Source organism: Ursus maritimus, unplaced genomic scaffold (genome assembly GCF_017311325.1).
Source record: "Ursus maritimus isolate PB19 unplaced genomic scaffold, ASM1731132v1 scaffold_2, whole genome shotgun sequence".
NCBI lineage: Eukaryota > Metazoa > Chordata > Mammalia > Carnivora > Ursidae > Ursus > Ursus maritimus.
Window position 1 is genome coordinate 53,008,438 of NW_024424452.1, and position 20,868 is coordinate 53,029,305.

A 20,868-nucleotide genomic window follows, 5' to 3' on the forward strand; every position below is an offset into this window, starting at 1 on the left:
GGGGGACACTGTGCCTGGCCTTGCCATAGGTGAACCCGGGACGTATCTGTGCCTCTTATCTAACTCATGCGGTGAAGGGCAATTTTTTTTTTTTGCAGTGAGCTGTTTCCAGAACCCAAAGGGTGGGGAGATTTTTTTAAACTTTGTTGTTTTCCGTGATCACAGGACTCAGGCAAAGCTCAACATTGTTCACTAACATTAATCAAAGACAAGTTGACTTTGAGTGATGCTAGTAGGAAATGCAGCTTTTAGTATAATGTTGGGAATACGTCAAGAACTCTGCCTTCCAAGTGGCTTAGGTTGATGTGCGTTTCTTAGATATAGCTAATCTAGGTAAACAGAATCGTGACTCAAGCCAGATCAAAACTCAATAGGAAGATTGGGGGCTAAACAGCAAACAATAGAATGCATTTTTCTAACTCTATCTTCTCTGTCTCTATCTCCCCTGGTTATCTATGGAAACATCTAAGTCTTATGTCATCAAGTACGTTCTCAGTCATCTATTGCTTTTTACTTTGGAGACACATCTGACACCAAGTTAGGAGAAAAGAAAGAATCTAATAGTGTTGAAGTCTCAGAAGTTAAGTGGCAGAGCTACACAGAGAATCAAAATCTCCTAAATTCCCAGATTTAAGCATTCCCATTGAAAGAAGAAAACAAAAGTATTTCCTATACTACTATATTATTAACAAAGGTAAACAGCCCATTGCAGCTACAGTATGTGCCTTTGGCTCAGGAAAAAGAAGATCTACTTCTTCCTCTTGTTTTTACCTTAAACCACAGGGTAACAGAAAGGTGGATGGGGTGGGGGGGGGGCAACTGGGTGGCTGAGTCAGGTGCCTTCGGTTCAGGTCATGATCTTGGGGATGTCTGGTTCCCTGCTTGGTGGGAAGCCTGCTTCTCCCTGTCCCTCTGCCTCTCCATTCCACATGCTCTATCTCTCTCAAATAATAAAATCTTAAAAAAAAAAAAAAGAAAGAAAAAAGAAAAAAAGGAGGAAGGAAGGAAGAAAGGAAAAGGAAAAGAAAAGAGAAGGAAAGAGAGAAAGAAAGGAAGGTAGACAACAGAACGTGGAGACAGTCCCTAGGGTAGGCTCTCAGCACACACCCATATTCATAGAGGAAAGCACCCTTCCCAAAGCAGTATAAATAATCAAAATAATGTTAATTTACCTGCCATAGTTCCAGACAGGACCTTTCAGAAATATTTTACTACGCTGCTTCACCCAAAATAAAATCTATTATTAACAGAAGAACTAATAGATTAATGAAAAAGAATATAATAAGGCAACATAAGTTTTAAGAACATTAATGAAATTCACCAAAGTAATTTCTCCATTTATAACAGCTCCAAAATTAAGCTATTACCATACTATCTGAGACAAGAGAAATAATACTTTTGTTGTGCCCATTCCCAAAATCTGTGCAGAAACCAAGCCAGCCTCATAATCACTAAGCTCAACGTTCCATTAGGAAAATAACACATAAAAGTGAACATAGAGATGATAGAAATAAAACTTCTAAGGTGGAAACTGACTTTATTACTGCTAAATCATATGAATAATTCTAATTGATTTGTATTGGGCCAACATCTTATAGTTCAGAACCATGTTCATCTATTTATCACAATATTCTATATGACATATGGAAACTAATACATTGCTTCATTAATATTAACGGTCTTTCTCTAGTTATGGCTCAGAGATATTTAACATTCTAAAACATAAGCACTGATAATTACATGTTTCACATTTTACTCTAATTTTTAATACTGCCAAGATTATTTAGTATAACTAACTTTTTAACTATGTACTCTTTTCTCTCTAACCATTAGCATATCAATCAAATTTGCATTATTCTGGCTTGCTCATTTTATTAAAAGCGAATTCAGGGCACAATTGACTTTTCATTTGTTTAACAAGTGAAGAAATATTTACCCTGACAGCCATTGCGTTGTAGAGATTCATCTTCATGGCACAAGATGCGAACTGTGAATCAGGAAAAAAAAAAAGATGGCATATAGTTCAGTTACAGAAAGACAGTGCAGCCTATTTTTACATATAAAAGATAAGAATCTTTATACATAATACATAATAAGAGTTCTGGGCTTAGAAAAATGAAATCGAACTTTGTATTGAAGAGATAGGCTTCCTAATACATAATGCAGGCTTAACCAGAAAAATCTATGGTAGTCAAACTAGGAGCTAATGGAGATATATGATCATAAAATGCTCTCCGCTGAGTTTGATAATCAATGGTGCTCTACTGAGAATAGAATAACAAAGCAGAAATATTCACAAGTGCTGGTGACACGTAGTATTGTATGATTTATTCACTGGGGTTCTTTTAGCCAAAACTCACAGAAACATAAAAGGAATTCATATTTCAAGACGTCTGGTTTAATGAAAAATTCAAAGAAATGCTGTCTTCAGTCGAAATCGTTCAAGGATATGGATGCAGTGATGAAGCAAAACTGTGCCTTCCAACCATCTGTACAAAATGTTATGTACTTAGCTGCCTCCTGAGTAATCCTTGGGAATTTTGTTTCATTTAATATTCATTTTAACACCATAAAATCATAAATACAATGATATCATGTTACAGCAAATCCCCTGATATAGTGAAGACTTCCTAAGGTCTTGGTTTCCTACTAGTATAGACACATTTGTCTATTAATATACAAATCTCTGTTACACTAATCATTTAGCAACACAGCTTACTTCAAGGCAATTATTGCTTTAAATGAAGTTTCTACATCTGTTATATCCTTTAATTAAAAACATAAAATTAACATAATGCATGACAGTACAGTAAATAGTAAAAGCAATGAAATATACATTTTTAACACAAAATATTACTTTATCCATTTTTATTCAATTGAATTCATTGACCAATATAACTTGAGCTTAGGTAACAGGTGCTATGTTTCAGGCAAAAATCAGAAATAAATGCCTTAACCTTTTATATAGGGGTTTTCTTCCCTGCAACAAACAGAAATTCATATAAAAGGGTTTCACTGTAATTAGGACTGTTTGAATTGCCTGGTCTGATCCAAAGCAAATTGTCTGTGGAGAGCAGCAGGGCTGGATTATTTATCAACAGTCTGAGCAATTAAGAAACAGTTGGCTGCAATATGTTATTTACAAATGAACACAACGATGTTACTTCATTTTAAATTCTCTTTCTTCATCATAGCAAGGCGTAATTCTTGGCATTTGAGGTGAATTTAAAAGATTCACTTTAATATATTTCTTCAAGTCATATTGATGCAGATATAACCATTAAAGGACTTTATACAGGAGAAACATATTAAAAATTACATATCTAAAATGTCTGGGTTCAGAAAGAGGTCATGTTTCTTATCTTTATTATGTTCCTGTTCAGTTAGCAGCACTGAGTGTGTGTGAGCTTTCAAGCCACAGACCTGAGTTCAGGTGCTGATGGTGCTTTTACCAGCTGTGTGGCTTTGAACAAGTTACTTAAACCCTGCCAGTCTTGACGTCCATGCTCACAAAATGGAACAGTACATACTTCGTAGAATTGGGGTGAAGATTAAAATGAGATAAAATACTTAAGGTGCTTGGGACACAGCTGATGATTATAGAGGGGATTATCATTGTTGCTGTTACACATTTTGTAGCTAAAAGTATGTAATTTAACAATAAGTAAAATTCCAAAATATAAGAGGTTAAATTTTATTCTGAAGACAGAGAAAAGAGAGATCTAGCTTTTAGGTGTACAGATTCTGACTTTTATAGCTAAAAGATGTTACAGCACTTTGATTCCAGTGTATCATTCTCATGTGAACCACTCGTTGATATTAAATTTATTTGCTTTGGAAAGTAACAAAAATATATTTACGTGAAAAATATCGCATGATCCCACTTACAAGAGGTACCTGAAATAGTCAAATTCACAGAGACAGGAGGTGGAACAGCAGTTACCAGAGGCTAGAGCAAGGGGGCAGATTTTGTTAAATGGGTAGAGTCTCCATTTGAGATGAAGGAGAAGTTTTGGAGATGGGTAGTGGTGATAGTTGCATACAAATATAAGTGTACCTAATGCCACTGAATAATAGTACAATTAAAAATGGTATAAATAGCAAATTTGATGCTATGTGTATTTTTCCACAATTTTAAAAACACTAAAAAAAATCATTTGTTCATTTCCATAAGCTATCTATGAGACTCATTTAGACACTTTAGAATTTTGTAAAATTTCTTTCATCTAAGTCTATTTCCATTCTGAGCAATGACGCTACTTATTAATATTTGGTATACACGTAGTTAAAATATAAATCATACGAAAACCCTTGTTCTTAATATTATTGTCTAGAATTTAGTCCTCAAAATTTGTTTTTTTCCATTCCATGGAGTTGGATAAGCTAAGAATACCCCAGCTACTAAATATTAATAGTATATCCAACAATGAAAAGCTATTTTAATTTCTCAAGAGATGAAATTCTTAAAATTAAAAATTTTTCTTACTATTTATTAATTTCCCATTTTATCATAAGATACTAAGTCCACTAACACTAAAAATCTGGAGTGAAAATCAAGCATAAATGGTGATAGTTTCATTGTAATGAAAATACGATACTCAATTATAGATGTTTCCCCATATGTTTGTTGAATAAACAAAAAAAAGGAAAGGGGGAAGGAGGGCAGAAAGAGAAAAAGGAGGATAAACAGAATTGATATGCTGCATTTACAACAGATAGAGCAGGAAGAATTTCTGGAATGAAAAATGGCATTTGAATACTAAATCAACCATTTGTTAGCTGTATGGCCTTTGCCACGTCATCCTCAATTTTTATATGGCTTCTGAAATTTTTTTTGGAGGATGTATTCCTTTTAAAAACATAATTTTCTGTGTGGTTAGTATCCACATGAATCTTTTGGACAGAGGGACTGGACCATGATTACCAATGGAAACATGTTTCACATTTTGAGTTTCTTTCTTCTTTCTATCAGGTGAATTACAATGGGAGGGTGGTTAGTGATAAATGAGAACCACTCTGTTAGAGGTCAAGTAATATTCAAAGCTTACCACAATCAAGTCCCAATTTTTCCCTTCAGTTATCTCTTACCACTCTATTCCTTTAAAGCTCAATCTGATCAAATTGCTATTTTTATTTCTTCACCTCCAGGTCCATATTACTTCCCTTGCCTGACACATCTTACCATTCTTTTCTAGCTGTCCAAACCTTATCTCTCCTGTTTTTCTTGCAAGCATTTATAGGAGAAACTATCTTTTCTCTCCTCCTCCAAGTACCATCAGCTGGAGGAAGCTGGCATTCTCCTAGTTCCAAAGCATACTTTCAAACCATTTCATACCAGTAAGAAGTACTCCTTTAAAAAGGATACAGCAACAACAAACCAAAAGAACAAGAAACCTTATTTTTTAATCTCACGCTTTCCACACTTAAGACTCTCTATCCCTTTTGGTAGTCATACTTCAGTTCTCTGATTACTTACCCTCCTTCCCCCCTCCTCCTCATTTCTCCCTGACTTGCTCCAAGTATGCTCTTAAGATTCCGACATCAAACTAATGGTCTAACTCTTCATCACAACTCCTACCATTATCTTGAGACTTTTCAAATTCATGTAGACAACACATTTAATTACTAAATCCATAGCCATGTTCCAGACCTGAACTAGAAATGTTCCCCCCACTCCCCTTAAGTCTTAAACTCTTAATGCAAATTCCTCTCCTTCAACCCCTTGATTTCTCTTAAAGGTTCTTCTATCTGGTTTAGACTGATTTAATACAGATATTTCTTGTTTCCCATTTTTAAGTTCCTTCTTCACGTATTTTTATACACAATGGCTACATGGTATTTTGCTACATGAACATACCATACATGACCTAATAGTTCCTTTATTGTTGAGTATTTAGGTTGAAAATCAAAACAAGATGAGTTCCAAGGAGAAAATAGTCAATCATTTTCAAAAGCACAACACTTTTTTAAAAAGGTGGTTTTTTGTAATTAAATGTTTCGTTTTTATTCTGGTATAATTAACATATAGTGTTCTATCAGTTTCGGGGTACAGTATAGTAATTCAACAGTTCTACAGATTACTCAGTGCTTACCACAATAAGAGTGTTCTTTAATCCCCATCACCTATTTCACCCATCCCTCACCGACCTCCCCTCAGTTTGTTCTCTATAGTTAAGTCTGTTTCTTGGTTTCTATCTCTCTTTCTTTTCCTTTGCTCCTCAAAAGCAGAACCCTTAAAGCAATACATATTCATAATAATTTTGAGTAATACATCTATATAAACTCAACCAGATCAGCTGGCTTATTTGTTAGATTGAGCAGTACAAAGAAATAGTTGCATTAAAGTGATGACAATGGAAGCTTTAGAAGCCATGCACATATGGATAACAGATACGGTGAGCATGAGTCTTTGTCATTTTCCACATCAGTGCTGTCCTCATTTTGTAATTTTGAGTATAATCATTAAAATGATTTATTATCAAATAATCCTGAGTATTTTGTGCATATGCTTTGCCTTGTTTGTTGGCAAATGATACCAATCTGTTCATTATCAACAGCTGATTTTTAAAATACCCTTTATTTTTCCACATACACACAAAATTAAAAGCCAAATATATTATTCTTAGATTATTATTAATATAATCTTTAAAAGCAGGAGAACCAAATCTAAATCTATTTCATAATGAATATATGAAAATATATTAATAAAGTTTTAAATTAATACCAGTAGGTCAGAATCGTAAGTCATCTATCCTTTAGTATTTACCTAAACTGCAAGACCCTGAAGGGAAAAAATATGTTTCCATTTTCTGCTTTGACACTAAAGGGTGATAAATGTTGCCTTATTAACTTATAACTGATTTGGAGGTCCTTCTGCTGAAATTTCTCTTTCCCTCTCCCTCTCCCTCTGCCCCTCCCCACCTCATGCTCTCATCTCTAAGAGAAATAAATCTTAAAAAAAAAAAGAAAAAGAAAAAGAAAGCTCCCAAAACAGTAGGACCATTTGAGAATCCAGTAGGAAGATCAAGTTTCAGTAAAGTTAGAGCAAGAGTTCAGCAGGTATGAAACTCATATGCACCGAGCACACACGATATAACCATCAATTTTCACTAACAGGAAAAAATTTTCAAGGTTGTGAATCAACAATGCTAGACCCCTAAGATGGACAAATTTGGATTATGTTGCCAGATACAGCAGCCTGAAAGTCAGCAGGAAGGCCAGAAATGGTGGCAGAAAGGAAAAAGCAAAAACAATAGTCATCAAGGAAGCAAGAGTTGAATCACAAAAGAGAACTGGAAATGATCTATTATTGTGAGTTAATTAGGGCACTGTAGTGGAGAACCCATGATCCTTCAGGACTGGATAAGCTAGCTGGTGTCAGTATGAAAATTATTTAAAAGCCGAATAAAATATTTTCGTTAACAGAATTTTGAGGGAGGCTGTCTAAAACTACTAAGCCTATTTATTTAAGGAGATCCTAGCATCTGTCTTTTCACAGTTCACTTTCTGTGTGACCTTTGCCACATCTGAGACTGTTGACAATGCCATATTTGCTAGCAGTTCTCTCCCCTGGTTACTGTGATATTGTATCTCTACTTTTCTAGTTATTATCTATCTATAATTCCCTTTCCTTTGCCTAAATCCTACCTAATGTGTTCCACAAGCCTCAATTCTTGGCCCTCTGCTCTACTCTTGAGATATATTTTTCCCCCATCAGGTAGAAAATCCTGTCATCTTGCAATGATGGTTCTAAAATCTTTGTCTCCAGCTCTCTTAATCTAAACTCCCATTCAACAGTTCACTTTAATAAGCATTTGTGGAGTGTTAATTATTATATGCCAAACACTCTGCTGAGACTCTGCAAAATCGCCTTACAAGATATCACCACATGGAGGTGTCCTAACATCATCACAAACTCAAAAACCTCAAAACATCTTTTTGTAAGCTTCACTGAGTGCCCCATTCCGAACGTTTCTTACGAACACGCACGCTTTTGTTATCATTATAACCATTAATCAGATTTGCAGAGATAAAAATGCAGCTATCATAGTAGCTTACAAAACAAAAAGTTTCTCACTCACATTTTATGTGTAGACTAGGGTTCCCTATAGCTGTCTGTGCTCTACATCTCTTCATCTTAACCCCAAGGATGAAGGAGCAGCCCAAGACTGAGGTGTGCCATTCTTATGCCAGAAGGAAAGAGGACTACAGCTTCTTAAAGCTTCATCTTGAGGGTGGCATATGTCCCATCTGCTCACAACACATGGCTTAGCCCAAAATCAGTGAGATGGGGAAGAATCATTCTTTTATGAAGAAGGGGGTAGTGAATAATTTTGACACATATTGATACAATCACCAGCTGTGTTGACCATAGCAAAAGTCTTCCAACATATATATCCCTGTGAATCATGTAATCAGTTAGCAAAAATGTCTGCAGGCTTTCTATGTGACATTTGCTGTGATACATTTGAGATACAGTAAACTGAACAGTTACTGTCATTCAGGAGCTCCGGTCAAATAAGAGATGTAGATAAACAAATGTATCACAGTGAGACAAATGCCTACATGAACAAAGCTAGGAAGGCACACCTGATACCTGCAGTCTCCCACCATTCCACACTCAGCTTCAGGAGATCAGGGAAGGTTAATGTTTAAGTAAAGTCTGGAACAATAATAGGGATTTGGACCAATGGGAGGGCATTCTAGGCAAGGCAAAGGGCATTTGCAAAAAGCCTATAGGACACTGCATATTTTGGCAATAGCAAATGATTTAATGTGTCCAAAGTATATTTTATACAGGTATAGCAAGAAGTGAGGTTAGAGAAGAAGCCATTAGGAGGCTATGAAAAACCTGACATGTCATGTAAAAGAGTGTGAACTTTATGCTATATGCTATGGCAAGGGCTGTAGGCATGGGAGTAAAATGATGATGTTTAGACTCAAGTCAAGAGACTTTTATGAGGGGAAATGGAAAGTGTTTGATGGCTGATAGGAGATAAAGGGTAGGGAGAAGGAGGTAGTGGAGAGTCTAGGATGACTGGATTTCTGGTTGAATGGCTGTACCATTGATCTGAATAAAGGAATATATAAGGAGGAACAGGTTTAGGGTAACTGAGGGACGTGCAGAGATTTTAATAAGTAGTGAGCATGTGGCTCTATATGGATCAGAAACAGAACTTTAGGCAAATCACTGAACCCTCCTGAGACTCCATTTTTCTATCTATAAAATGAAAATAACGTGCACTTTCTACTTGACAGATTGCTGGAAAATATTAAATAATGGATATAAAGTTTTTCAACAAGAAATTTCTTTTAAATGTAGGAAATTACTTTTTAAAAGTCACATTCAACTCCTGACCAACCTTCTGTTACTCCCCAAATTCTCTGAGCCATCCAGATCAACATCCCTCCTTGTCTCCCATCACACCATGCTCATTCCCAATTTCAAACCCTCATTCATGCTGTTCCTAATGGAAACAAATGTCCTTCCTTCTTCCGAGTCTACCACCTACTGATCCCCCAGGGGGCAATTCAAGTCTCATTTCTTTGATCTTTGGAGATAACATTAACTCTCATTTAAGCACTTACTATCTGTCCATGTGTTTGTGGGAGAGTCCCTTTTAAACTGACTTTCCTTTTTAAATTAATTTATTTAATAGATAATACATTCATATTGTTTAAAATTCAAAAGCTACATAAGAGTTTATAATTTAAAAAGTCTCCTTTTTTTGAAAGATTTTATTCATTTATTTGAGGAGGAGAGAGTGCGTAAGTGGGGGGGGGGAGGAGAAACAGGCTCCCTGCTCAGCAGGGGGCCCAACTCGGGGTTCCATCCAGGACCCAGAGATCATGACCTGAGCTGAAGGCAGGCGCCTAACTGACTGAGCCACCCAGACACCCCAAAGAGGTCTCTTTCTTACGATTCTTCCTTAAGGACCCAGTTTTCTTCTCCCTTAGGCAATTAATATCATCAGTTCTTTGTGATCCTTTCCCAGATAAGCAAATTAAATCACTGGCTTTCAAGTCATGCTATGGTGGCTCAGGTGACAACAAAGGCCACAGAGAGAGTTCAAGCAGTTGAGTTTCTTCAACTTCCAAAACAGCGGCACCTCCTGCACCTGTTTTACATATAAGGCTAAAAATTTTGCTAACATTTTAGTAAAGGAGTTCTATCCCTACGTTTTAAAATCGCTAACCTATTATCACTCATTTTATAACTTAATCATGTACTACATGGCATTGTTATTATTGCATATAGCTGTTAGGCCAAAAAAATTATGCGGAATAAATTTGGGAAATGATGATTTAAAGATAGTTACTACAGACTATGCGTGTGACAGTGTGTACTAATGTGTGTGACAGGGTAAATAATATAGACTTAAACAGTATCTCTAATTCCCGTCCTACCCCCCAACCCAGGAAAGTAGCAGGTCTTTTCTTGCGTTCTTGCTTCAGATGGCTTATGTGTGACTGTCCATCCCTACCGAGCTTTGCTTTCCTAAAACCTGAGCTCTGAGGAATTATGCTGGAATGGGAGAGAGACAAGAAGAGGGGAGCTATGGGCAGAGAAAGAGAAATAAAGGAGCCAAGATTCCATATGCTTGGTGAAGAGCTGGGCATTAGCTTTTTAAAATAAGGAAATACCACATTTGGCATTCCTATTGCTTCTGGGAGGTGGCTAAAACTCTAGGATAAACTTGGTGGTACCTGTGGAGGAGACAGGACTCAAAGCACTAGGGATGTCGGGATACTGACTCTAACAAAAACTCCCATTCCCTTTATGTGGCCCACCAGCCACAGAGTTCTCAAAGGATGAACTTTGAGAGATCAAATACATGGGCTAGGACAGTGGACCTCCTCTGAATGAAGCTCCACAAAGGTATGTTAGCACTACTTAAGCTTCGTGGACCTCTGTATAACCCAAAGGAGGGAAATCTCCAATAATGAAATGAACTTCAACTGTCTACCAGCTCAGTATATAAGGGTTTTGGGATCACATCAAATTGGGTTTGAATTTTTTTCCACGCCATCACTAACAGTATGTCCTTGGGGAAGTAACCACATCTGAGACTAAAATTCTTCATCTATAAAATGGTGATAATATTCACAGGACTCGTATAAGACTTTAGTTGGTATACACATTAAACACATAAAATGTTTACTACAATATTTTAGTCATACTAGTCAATCAGTAAATGGCAGTTATTTTAATTTCATTCAATAATTACTTATTGAGGTCCAATTATGTTATTTGAGATCCTTATGTTAGGTCCTGTATATATAATGGCAAAAATAGATAAAAAAATAGAACAGACCTGTTCTAAAATAGTTTACAGCTTAACAGACTTAAAAACTATCCAGAACCAATTTAAATGAGGAAAATTTCCACCTTTTTTTCCCCCAAGAGCTCAAAGATAATTAGATCCAAAACTACAGAATAACATAGTGATCATGCTGCGTGATATTCTTTTTGATCAAACTCTGTTAAGACGCTAAAGTAACAAAACAAATTTCCTAGAATGGATCATTATATGAATTTTTAAAAACATTTTTTCAGCAACCTCAACATCATTAGAATAAATATAGATTCCCAAGTTGAATATATTGACAATAGTCACTGAAATGTTTATACTCTTGTATATTTGATTAAAAAGAGGTCTCAATCATTCATAACCTTCTGACTAGTGGCTTGTGAGTAGAAATTACAGCAATGGAAGTTAAGTTAGTAATGCTCATGGCATGCCATATGCATACATATACTTTATTGTCTCGTCTATACATTGATACAGATCTCCAACTATGAATGAATAATGGGGCTAAAGATCACTCAGCACTCCATAAAAAATACCTTAATTTTTTGATCATTCCATTTAAGTAATCTGATTCTATTAGGAGTTGGTTTGAAGGAGCTTCTGCTGGCCAAATCAATTTGAGCACCAAGCCAATTAGTGATAGTAATTTATTATAACCCACGGAATAAAACAGGAATCCATTAGTTCATTCTGATGTAAATAATTTAAAAAAGGACCAAAAAGAAAAAAAAAGCTTTTTCTTATACTAATATGCTAACAAGTAAATGTAGAAGAAATGACAGAGTTAGAAAATTGCTATCTGACAAATATAAGAACTGATTCTGGCCAAAGCCATCAATGAATGCTAAACCTAGTGTAAAAAAGATTGATGAGAAAGAAGACACACATACACACACACACACACACACACACTTACACACAGTTTTGAAATATCCCCCCATGGGGCACCTGAGTGGTTCAGTCAGTTAAGCCTCTATGTTGTAAAAGCATCACTGTGATTTTATTTTATTTATTATATTTTATTTTATTTTTTAAAGATTTTATTTATTTATTTGACAGAGAGAGAGACAGCCAGGGAGAGAGGGAACACAGGCAGGGGGAGTGGGAGAGGAAGAAGCAGGCTCCCAGCAGAGGAGCCTGATGTGGGGCTCCATCCCAGGACCCTGGGATCATGCCCTGAGCCGAAGGCAGACGCTTAACGACTAAGCCACCCAGGCACCCCCATCATTGTGATTTTAAAACTAGCTATAAGAGAGATCTGACAGTTACAAAAAGTTCATGGCAGAATTATTGTTTGAATACTTAATTTCACTAAATCTAAAATAGTAGGCTCTTCCTCCAAGCAGTTCCTGTACTTTATCAACATGTTTTAAAGTTTCTTCACTAAAGGTGAATGCTTATTGTTTACTTATCTACTTATTTTTATCTTTTCCTCTCTATATCTTTTAATTTCACTTAGATGCAACTAATCAAGAACAAATGAAAAACAAACTTAAGCTATTATGGTAGAAAACAGTCACAAACCAAAAAATAAATGAAGTGGGCCATAATGAGAAATTTTCTCATTTTATATAAAAAAATTTTTTTTCTTAATATCCTAAAACCCTTAGCTGAAGTGTAAGCTGGCATGCTACTAGATACTTCTGCAAGACTATCAGTGGATAGAGATGGTTGTGGTATATGATATTTCTTAAGGCAAATCTTCAAAATATCAAAATATCCCAACAGCCAATAACAGACAATGGTAAGACAGAAATGGCCTTATTTTTATATTTTGTAGAATTAATTTTGGCCACTTTAATTCAATTAATGTTTATTGACTACATTATGAAACAGGGATTAATCTAAATGTCAATGGTCCAAAAACGAACAAGCTACTGTGCCTACCCTGAAAGAGCTCCCCATCTAGAACCTGGAGGAAATCATCAACAAATTAAGTGCATATAAATGCATACACTGTGAAAGTTACTTTAACAAAAAGAAAATGTCTGGTGTAGTCTGGGTACAAAGAAATGAGTCATCTATTCTCCATGGAAAATCAGAAAAGGCTTCTCAGAAAAAAGTCTTGTTCTAAACTTTAAGCCCAATTTTGTTCTTACATAAATATTTATAACAATAACTTCCAAGCTGCATGTAAATATGACTGAAGTACGTTACAGCACATTATATAATTCAAATGCTAACATACATAAATTTTATATTTACCTTTACAATTAGTTGATACTCTTGTCTGCCTGAGTAACTTCTCCACCATTTTTGAATAACAGTTGTTATTCTATGTAAATTCCTGGGTGAAAAATATACTTATTAGTATGCTTTCCTTGAACCAGATTATTGCTTAAGTTTTTTCTTAGAATGCATCTTCTACAATTCAAGAACTCAAATTCAAAGCCAAATTTTTGTGTACCTTTAAAGGGTACACAAATTCTCTAACAGAATTAACCACTTCTAGAGGTAGAATAGGGGCAGAAATAAATATTCAGTATTCCTTTTGAGCTTATGATTAAACATCTTTAAATTTCAAATACTCTTCTTGGAAATATTTTTGAATGTTAAGACTATAAAACAGGTCAAAGGAACACGTTGAGAAATAAGCCAGGCAATATTGATGTGAGCTACCAGAAGTACTTAGAAATAATTCTTGAGGTCAAGAACACTTCCTCTTTCATGCTTATATTTCCCAGTCTATCCAAGCTAATGACATGTTAATCTGCTGAATTAAAAAAATACTCTCTTTCTGCCATGTTCCTAGTTGGTATAGGGGCCAAAAGAGAAACCTCGTCTTTGCACTTGGATTTGTTAAGTCTGGCTCCTAAGAGCCAACAGAAGGAACTACACAGTATAACCCCAGTTCGCCATCTGAATGAGTTATTATGTACTAGGCATTTTTTTTCCTCCACCTTATCCAGGGCAATGCTTTTCAGAATTGCGAGAGACTGAAGGAAGGTTTGAGCACTGAAGAAAAAGTAAGGGTAATGAAGATAGGGAGCTCAGCTTCAATCTCTTTATAATCAGGATGGCAGCATTCTGGTATCATTTGCCCTTATCTATCAACATGTTGGAGAAGACTGGCGTAGCTTCCTTTTGTTTTATTTTGTTTTGTTTTTCCTTTCTTATCAGTCAGTGAATTCATTGTTATAAATAAAGCCCAGTCATTTGTCACATCCTATGGAATTTGAAGAAAAGAATCCAATCAAGTGTATTTATGATATTGAGTATTTTTTAAAATTAGAGATATGGTTGATATAGTTTTTTGATATGTAAGAAAAGACCAAAAAGAGTTATTTCTTTAAAAAGGACATCATATAATTTATTAATTTCATTATAAGTAAAATAAAAGATTATTTGAAATTAGCACTTACATGAATAAATTACATTTTCTAAGGAGTATATTTTTATGATATATCTGACGTTTCCATGACAAAATCATATACCTGATATATGCCCGAACTTGACATCCTCGAAACCAGCTCTGGATTTTAACTGCTGCATCATACTCCTTTTTCCTAAATAAATCTACAACACTAAAAAGAAATTTTTTAAAGCATTTCATTAGTGACTAATATAATTATAAAGCAAATCAACCTGTAAAACTTAACCTTTAATTTCTTCCAAAATGATAAATTCAAATGTCATTTTAAATAAAATTAAAATACTAAATAAAGCATTTCAGAAATCACAAGCTATATTTTTAAAATTAACCTTTCTCTGAGAGGCCATGTGCTTTCAAAAGCTTTACTTTTTTTTTATTTTTATAATCACCTATTTTGCAACTAATCAATTTACCAATGATTCTTATAAGGAAATAAAGCAACATGCATTTTTTCATTATTTTAAAAACATAATTATTTGAATTTACTATTTGAATGCCACTACACATATCATGCAAGATTAAAATGCTTGCATATTTCACTCAATGCATCAGTTAAATGAACTGCTTCTAAGTAAAATGAATCCATCACAGAATGCCTATTCTAGATAGAATTCTCAGAAACTCCATTTAAGTTAAAGCAGGGGCAGGGCCATAGGCTTATAAAAAGACAAGAAATTCAGTTGTTAGATTTTACTAACTTACAGCAAAAAAAGGTTTAGTCAAGACAGATCTCCATTTTAATTTTACCAGTCATTATAATTCTCCCTCCCCATCCCTGTTAGATAAAGTGATACTGCTTAAGGCAACTACTGTGCACCACAAAGTAATTTCTTTCCTAGAATGCTGGTTGGCACCTAATTAGCACTTTATGTTTCCTGAATGAATAAAGAATGACTAACCATTTATTTCTTTATTTTTTTTTTAATTCCCTCAAAATACTGTTTCCTTGGACAGGTTATTTTTTTGTTGTCATTATATGCTAGATTAAATGTATAGATTTCATTAAATTTATGTATTATAATTAGAACAAAAACAGAAGGGGGAAAAACCTTCAAACAAGAAAATTCTTAAACAATACAATGAAGTTGGCAAAGAGAAAGAAAATACGATGAGCAATTAAGCTATCAGTGGCAAAAAGCTGAGAAACAAGTGGATGGATTATAGTCCCAGATAAGCAGGAAAGAGTTACCTAGAAAGCCTTACTCTAAAGGACTCACAAAAGCAAAAAGAAAAACAAAAATTATGCACCAGTCAGTGATCCAGATGTGAAGAGTAGTGGAGAGAACTCACACAAATCATTAAGGTTAAAAGGACACTCTAGACAATTAGGAGTAGACAAAAAGAAAGATTATCATTGTATGTTTGTCTTACACGTACAAAATTATAGCAGAGACATGTATAAACCGTATTCTAGGTTCAAATGATTGTGCGCCACATGGTAGAGAGAACAGCCTGAAGTCCTTGACTCCACGAGCCTTCCCTGACTCCCCAGACCACAGTAGACCTTGCCAGTGTACACCCTCACAGCTCTCCACAATATTTAGCACAGTCACGCATGCATCATGATTGTTTGATGATGGTCTTTCCACTAATCTTTAAAATCCAAAAATCAGCAATATTACTCATTTTGTCCCACATGCATTCCCAGTGGCTCCAGAGTTAACTCATGTTTCTCCTAACAGTCAGTCTTTGTCTGACCAAAGCTGCTTTCTCTTGGGGAATGGCATGCCTATTACAGACATATTTAATTCCTGTGAAGACTGCCACTCACAAGCTTCCCTCACTATACCTACTCACATTAAAATACTATCCTCATTTGACAGAGGAAGATACTAAGGGAGACAGAGGTATAGGGATATGTCCAAGGTCATATATCTTAATAAATGTCAGAGCTGAAATGTGATCCTAGTTAGTCTGGCTCCAAAAGCTGGATTCTTAACCATCACTGCACCCAAAGGAGAAGGGAGGAAGGAAGGATAAAAACAGGAGATGGGAGGAAAGTAAAAGGGGGGGGGAGAAAGGAAAAAAGTAAAAGGAAGAGTGCATGTAAGCCATTTTCAAATATAATACGAAATTTTGTGGCATAAAAGAGCACCAATCATGAGGCGCCTGGGTGGCTCAGCCGTTAAGCGTCTGCCTTCGGCTCAGGTCATGATCCCAGCGTTCTGGGATCGAGCCCCGCATCGGGCTCTCTGCTCAGCAGGAAGTCTGCTTCTCTCTCTCCCACTCCCCCTGCTTGTGTTCCCTCTCTCGCTGCTTCTCTCTCTGTCAAATAAATAAATAAATAAATAAAATCTTTACAAAAAACAAAAGAGCACCAATCTCCTTAAAACAATAAAATAAACTGAGACTAAGACGTGAAAACACATCAACACCTATAGTAAAAAAACAAAAATTTCAGATATACCAGGTATGGGTGAGAATGTAGTGCAACAGGAATTCATAATATTGCTGGTAGAAGTAATTCAGCCTTTAAACACATACAGAAGTTTTCTATTTATATAAACGAAAAACTCACAAAACTTTAGGATGTTAAATAAGGAAAGAAAAAAGAAGGCCCATTTATAAGAGACAGTATTTTGCAGCGTCATAGAAGTTAATGGTAAGGTATCAGGAAGGGAGACCATAGTTGAGCAGCACCAAATGCTGTGAAGAAGTCATGCAAACAAGGTCAATGTTTCAAGCAGTTACAGGGTTAGAGGGAATCTTTTGTTTTTCCTTTAAAATCTTATCCTAGCCAATAAGAAGATATGATAGTGCAAGGTATAAAATGTCATCATAGCAAAAATAGAAAAGATACAGTAACACAATGTCCAGTAGAGCAGGCAATTCAAAGATGACAGAGTGTAAAGGAAAGAATAATTTTATTCAGTGAGGCTGATGTGAAGTGAAATTCATGATAATGAGATAAAACAGCTTCTTATGGGTATTTAACTAACATTTAATATGACTATAGATCTGTTTTCCTTGTTTTTAATTTACTCTTAATTACTGACAACACTTGTCTTTCCTACCCCACCAACAATTAACAAGTGACTACCTTTCAAAACAGGGAGAGGGGCACCTAGGTGGCTCAGTAAGTTAAGTATCTGCCTTCGGCTCAGGTCATAATCCCAGGGGCTTGGGATCGAGCCTCCATAGGGCTCCCTGCTCAGCAAGGAGTCTGCTTCTCCCTCTACCCTTCCACCGGCTTCGTGCTCCCTCTCTCTCAATAAAACGAATAAATAAATAAGTAAAATCTTTTAAAAAAATAGGAAGAAAAAGTATTTGAACAAGATATACAGATACACCAAATACTTTAAAACTAATGTATAGCTTGAACCTATACTTCACTTATTATTGTCATTAGAAATGCAGAATAAGCAATCAAATTATCTGTTCTGACTTTGTTTTCTACTCTCTCCTGGTAATAACGCTAACATGTAATACTTAGTCAAGAAGAAAACTAAATGATCTCCTTTTGGAGTTATGAACACCAATGTATATAAATACGAGCAGAGATATACTAATAAGAACTATACATCTTAATTAAAGGGAAATATTTTAAAAATAACTAGTAGTTAACTTACTGCTAAGTTTTAATTTATATGCTGTAATTTGACTTCCATACACACTTCTCTGTTGCCCCTTTTTTAACTGCTTAAAAAAGAAATTTACAGATACTTGGGTTACCACTGGGATGCTGAATACTCATACAATATGTCATGAACTGCTAGACTTTTTATGTTTAAAATGAAAAATGTGGGTAACACTTTATTTTAATGGTATATTAATTAGTTTCAAATTACAATGAAAATCCTATAGCAGTGAATAAAATATGACATCTACATGAATTTGAAATAAATTTATTATGATCAGTATTATCACAATGAATACTAAATGAATTAATAATGATGAAAGACCGAAAGTATTACCAGGAATGTAATAAAACATTGAAAAAAGCTGGAAGTTTCCAGTCACTTCATCATCAACTAGAAATAAGTACTATAACCCCAGATAACACTATATTCATGTGTATCATTAGTGGCTGGAAATTAATTGACAATAAATAGGAAATGAAAAAATGTGTAAATGTCTTTCCAGTAATGTGCAAAAAATACACATTTTACATATCAACATACTATTTAGTCTGATCTATGTGTACTAGCTATTGAATAAAAACTAGATTAAAAACAATCATCTTTGCTTCTCCTTATCATATGACTTTTACCTACTTTAGATACTAGGAATAAAATTACAATATTTGCTGCCCTATATTATAAAATATATTGATGTGTAAAATAGTTTTTGCCTATCACTTCACTATTAGGTCTCATGGATGTCAAGCTTCTTAAAGGCAAAAACTGTTTTATCTATACTTTGTGTTTTAATTATCACTCATGTGACTAATAAGAGGTCAATAACTAGTTGAAAAATAGAACTACATTTTAGAATCTAGAAGCCATGCTTTGTTTTCATTAATAGTTCTCATTATTATAATTATTTCACAGCTCAATGAATAATGAGTTATAAATACATATGTATTAGATCATAAAGTAGAAATTAACATGCAGATTTACAATGTATTTGCAAAACGTTTGATTATTTACTTTTCTACCTCTTCCTTCTACCTTCTCTTCATTTCCTGAACAATTAACTCCTAAAGAAATTGGCAGTGGGCAAGGAAACCAGGAATCTGTGCTAGAGGGTTGGGAGTGTTGGGGGATGGGCAGTCACAGTGGCTCAGCTAAGCCTGTGTAGACTAAGATGGGCCTGGGGTAGAATGTCACAATCTAAGGACAGTGTTCCCGTGGACAGAGGCCTAACTCTGGGTGTCAAGGAAAGGTGAGGAAAGGTTCCACAAGGATGGATAGCAGAACAGGGAATAAGAACCCAAGAATGATAGAAAGGGTATCCAAGTTGGTGAACGAGTGACAATTCAGCATGGAGAGGTGAAGCTCAACTCCATGAAAAGGGAATCCATAAAAGAGAGGATAGTTATGGTGACAGAAGTTTGGTTACATACAGAAGAATTGATCAAATAAGTGAATATATTAAGAATAATGAGAGCCAGGTTCTGCAGGATTAGAAAAGGAAAGGGAAATAAACGAGAGTGAATCCTGTGGTGCTGGATTTGAAATGGAATTGTCAATGTAAACTCACCGATTTCAATATATATATGGATGGATGAATGGATGGATGGATAAATAAACTACAGATGTAGACTGTATGCAAATGCATATATACCCATCTTTTCTAGCTCTGTCTACTTGAGAGAGCCTGAGAGAGACATGGGCATCCACTAAAAGAAGCAAGGGTTCCTTGAAGAAATGGATGACTCCAGAAAACAGTGGTAAAAGAAAAAGATGAGCCTGGAACATTTTTGTGTGTGTGTCAGAAAACAAGAAAGTATTACAATAATTAGGACAAAGCTTCTAGTGACTCCCGTTGGACAAATATGGGACAATGCAAGCATGACCGTAAGTAAAAGAAGTAATGTTAACCCACTGAATAGGAACCTATGAGTCCATAATGGTATGCATAACAAATAAATTGAAAAACTGATGAGGAACAGAATACATACACAGTTTCAAATCACCTGCTTTTTAAAAATACCTACTAATTACAAACGGGAAAAAAGAGAACAGTACAGTAGAGAAGTCTAGCTGAAATCATCTTAGTCAATGATCTAAATAAATTTCATCAGTAATGGGACAAATCAAAATTATGCAGTATCTGGTAGGATGCATTAAAAAGATTACAGGATCATTTTTGTGGTATTTCCGCCAAAGATACATAACCTGAATCTAATCAAGAAAAAAAAAATTGGACAAACCCAAATCGAGTGAAATTTTACAAAATAACTGATCTGTGATCATCAAAAGTAAGGTTATGAAAATCAAAGAAAGATGGAGAAAATGTTCCATATTAAAAATAACTAAAGAGATAAGATACATATGATCCTTTTGCTATAAAGAACATTAATGAAACAACTGGCAAAGCTTGAATGCAGTCTGGAGATTAGATGGCAGAAATGTATCAATGTTAATTTCTTGATTTTGATGGTGGAACTGCCGTTGTATAATGTCTTTAAGAGGAGAGAATCTGGGGGTGGGGCAGGCAATGGGCCATCAGGTTGCAACTTACTCTCATATGATTTGTGGGGGGGAAAAAACCCAACAACAAAAAACCTCTGTACTGTAT

At 35.2% G+C, this 20,868-nt stretch overlaps 1 protein-coding gene across 1 annotated transcript in view; it reads right to left on the bottom strand.

The window, feature by feature from the left end:
- SPATA17 (spermatogenesis associated 17) overlaps positions 1–20,868 on the bottom strand; it is a 169,263-nt gene that overhangs the window by 142,967 nt on the left and 5,428 nt on the right. The window contains exons 2-4 of the mRNA XM_008685733.2: positions 14,747–14,836; positions 13,518–13,599; positions 1,937–1,987 (exon numbers count right to left, since the gene is read on the bottom strand). Coding sequence (XP_008683955.1) covers positions 1,937–1,987; positions 13,518–13,599; positions 14,747–14,836 — 223 coding nt within the window. The remainder of the gene's footprint in view (positions 1–1,936; positions 1,988–13,517; positions 13,600–14,746; positions 14,837–20,868) is intronic.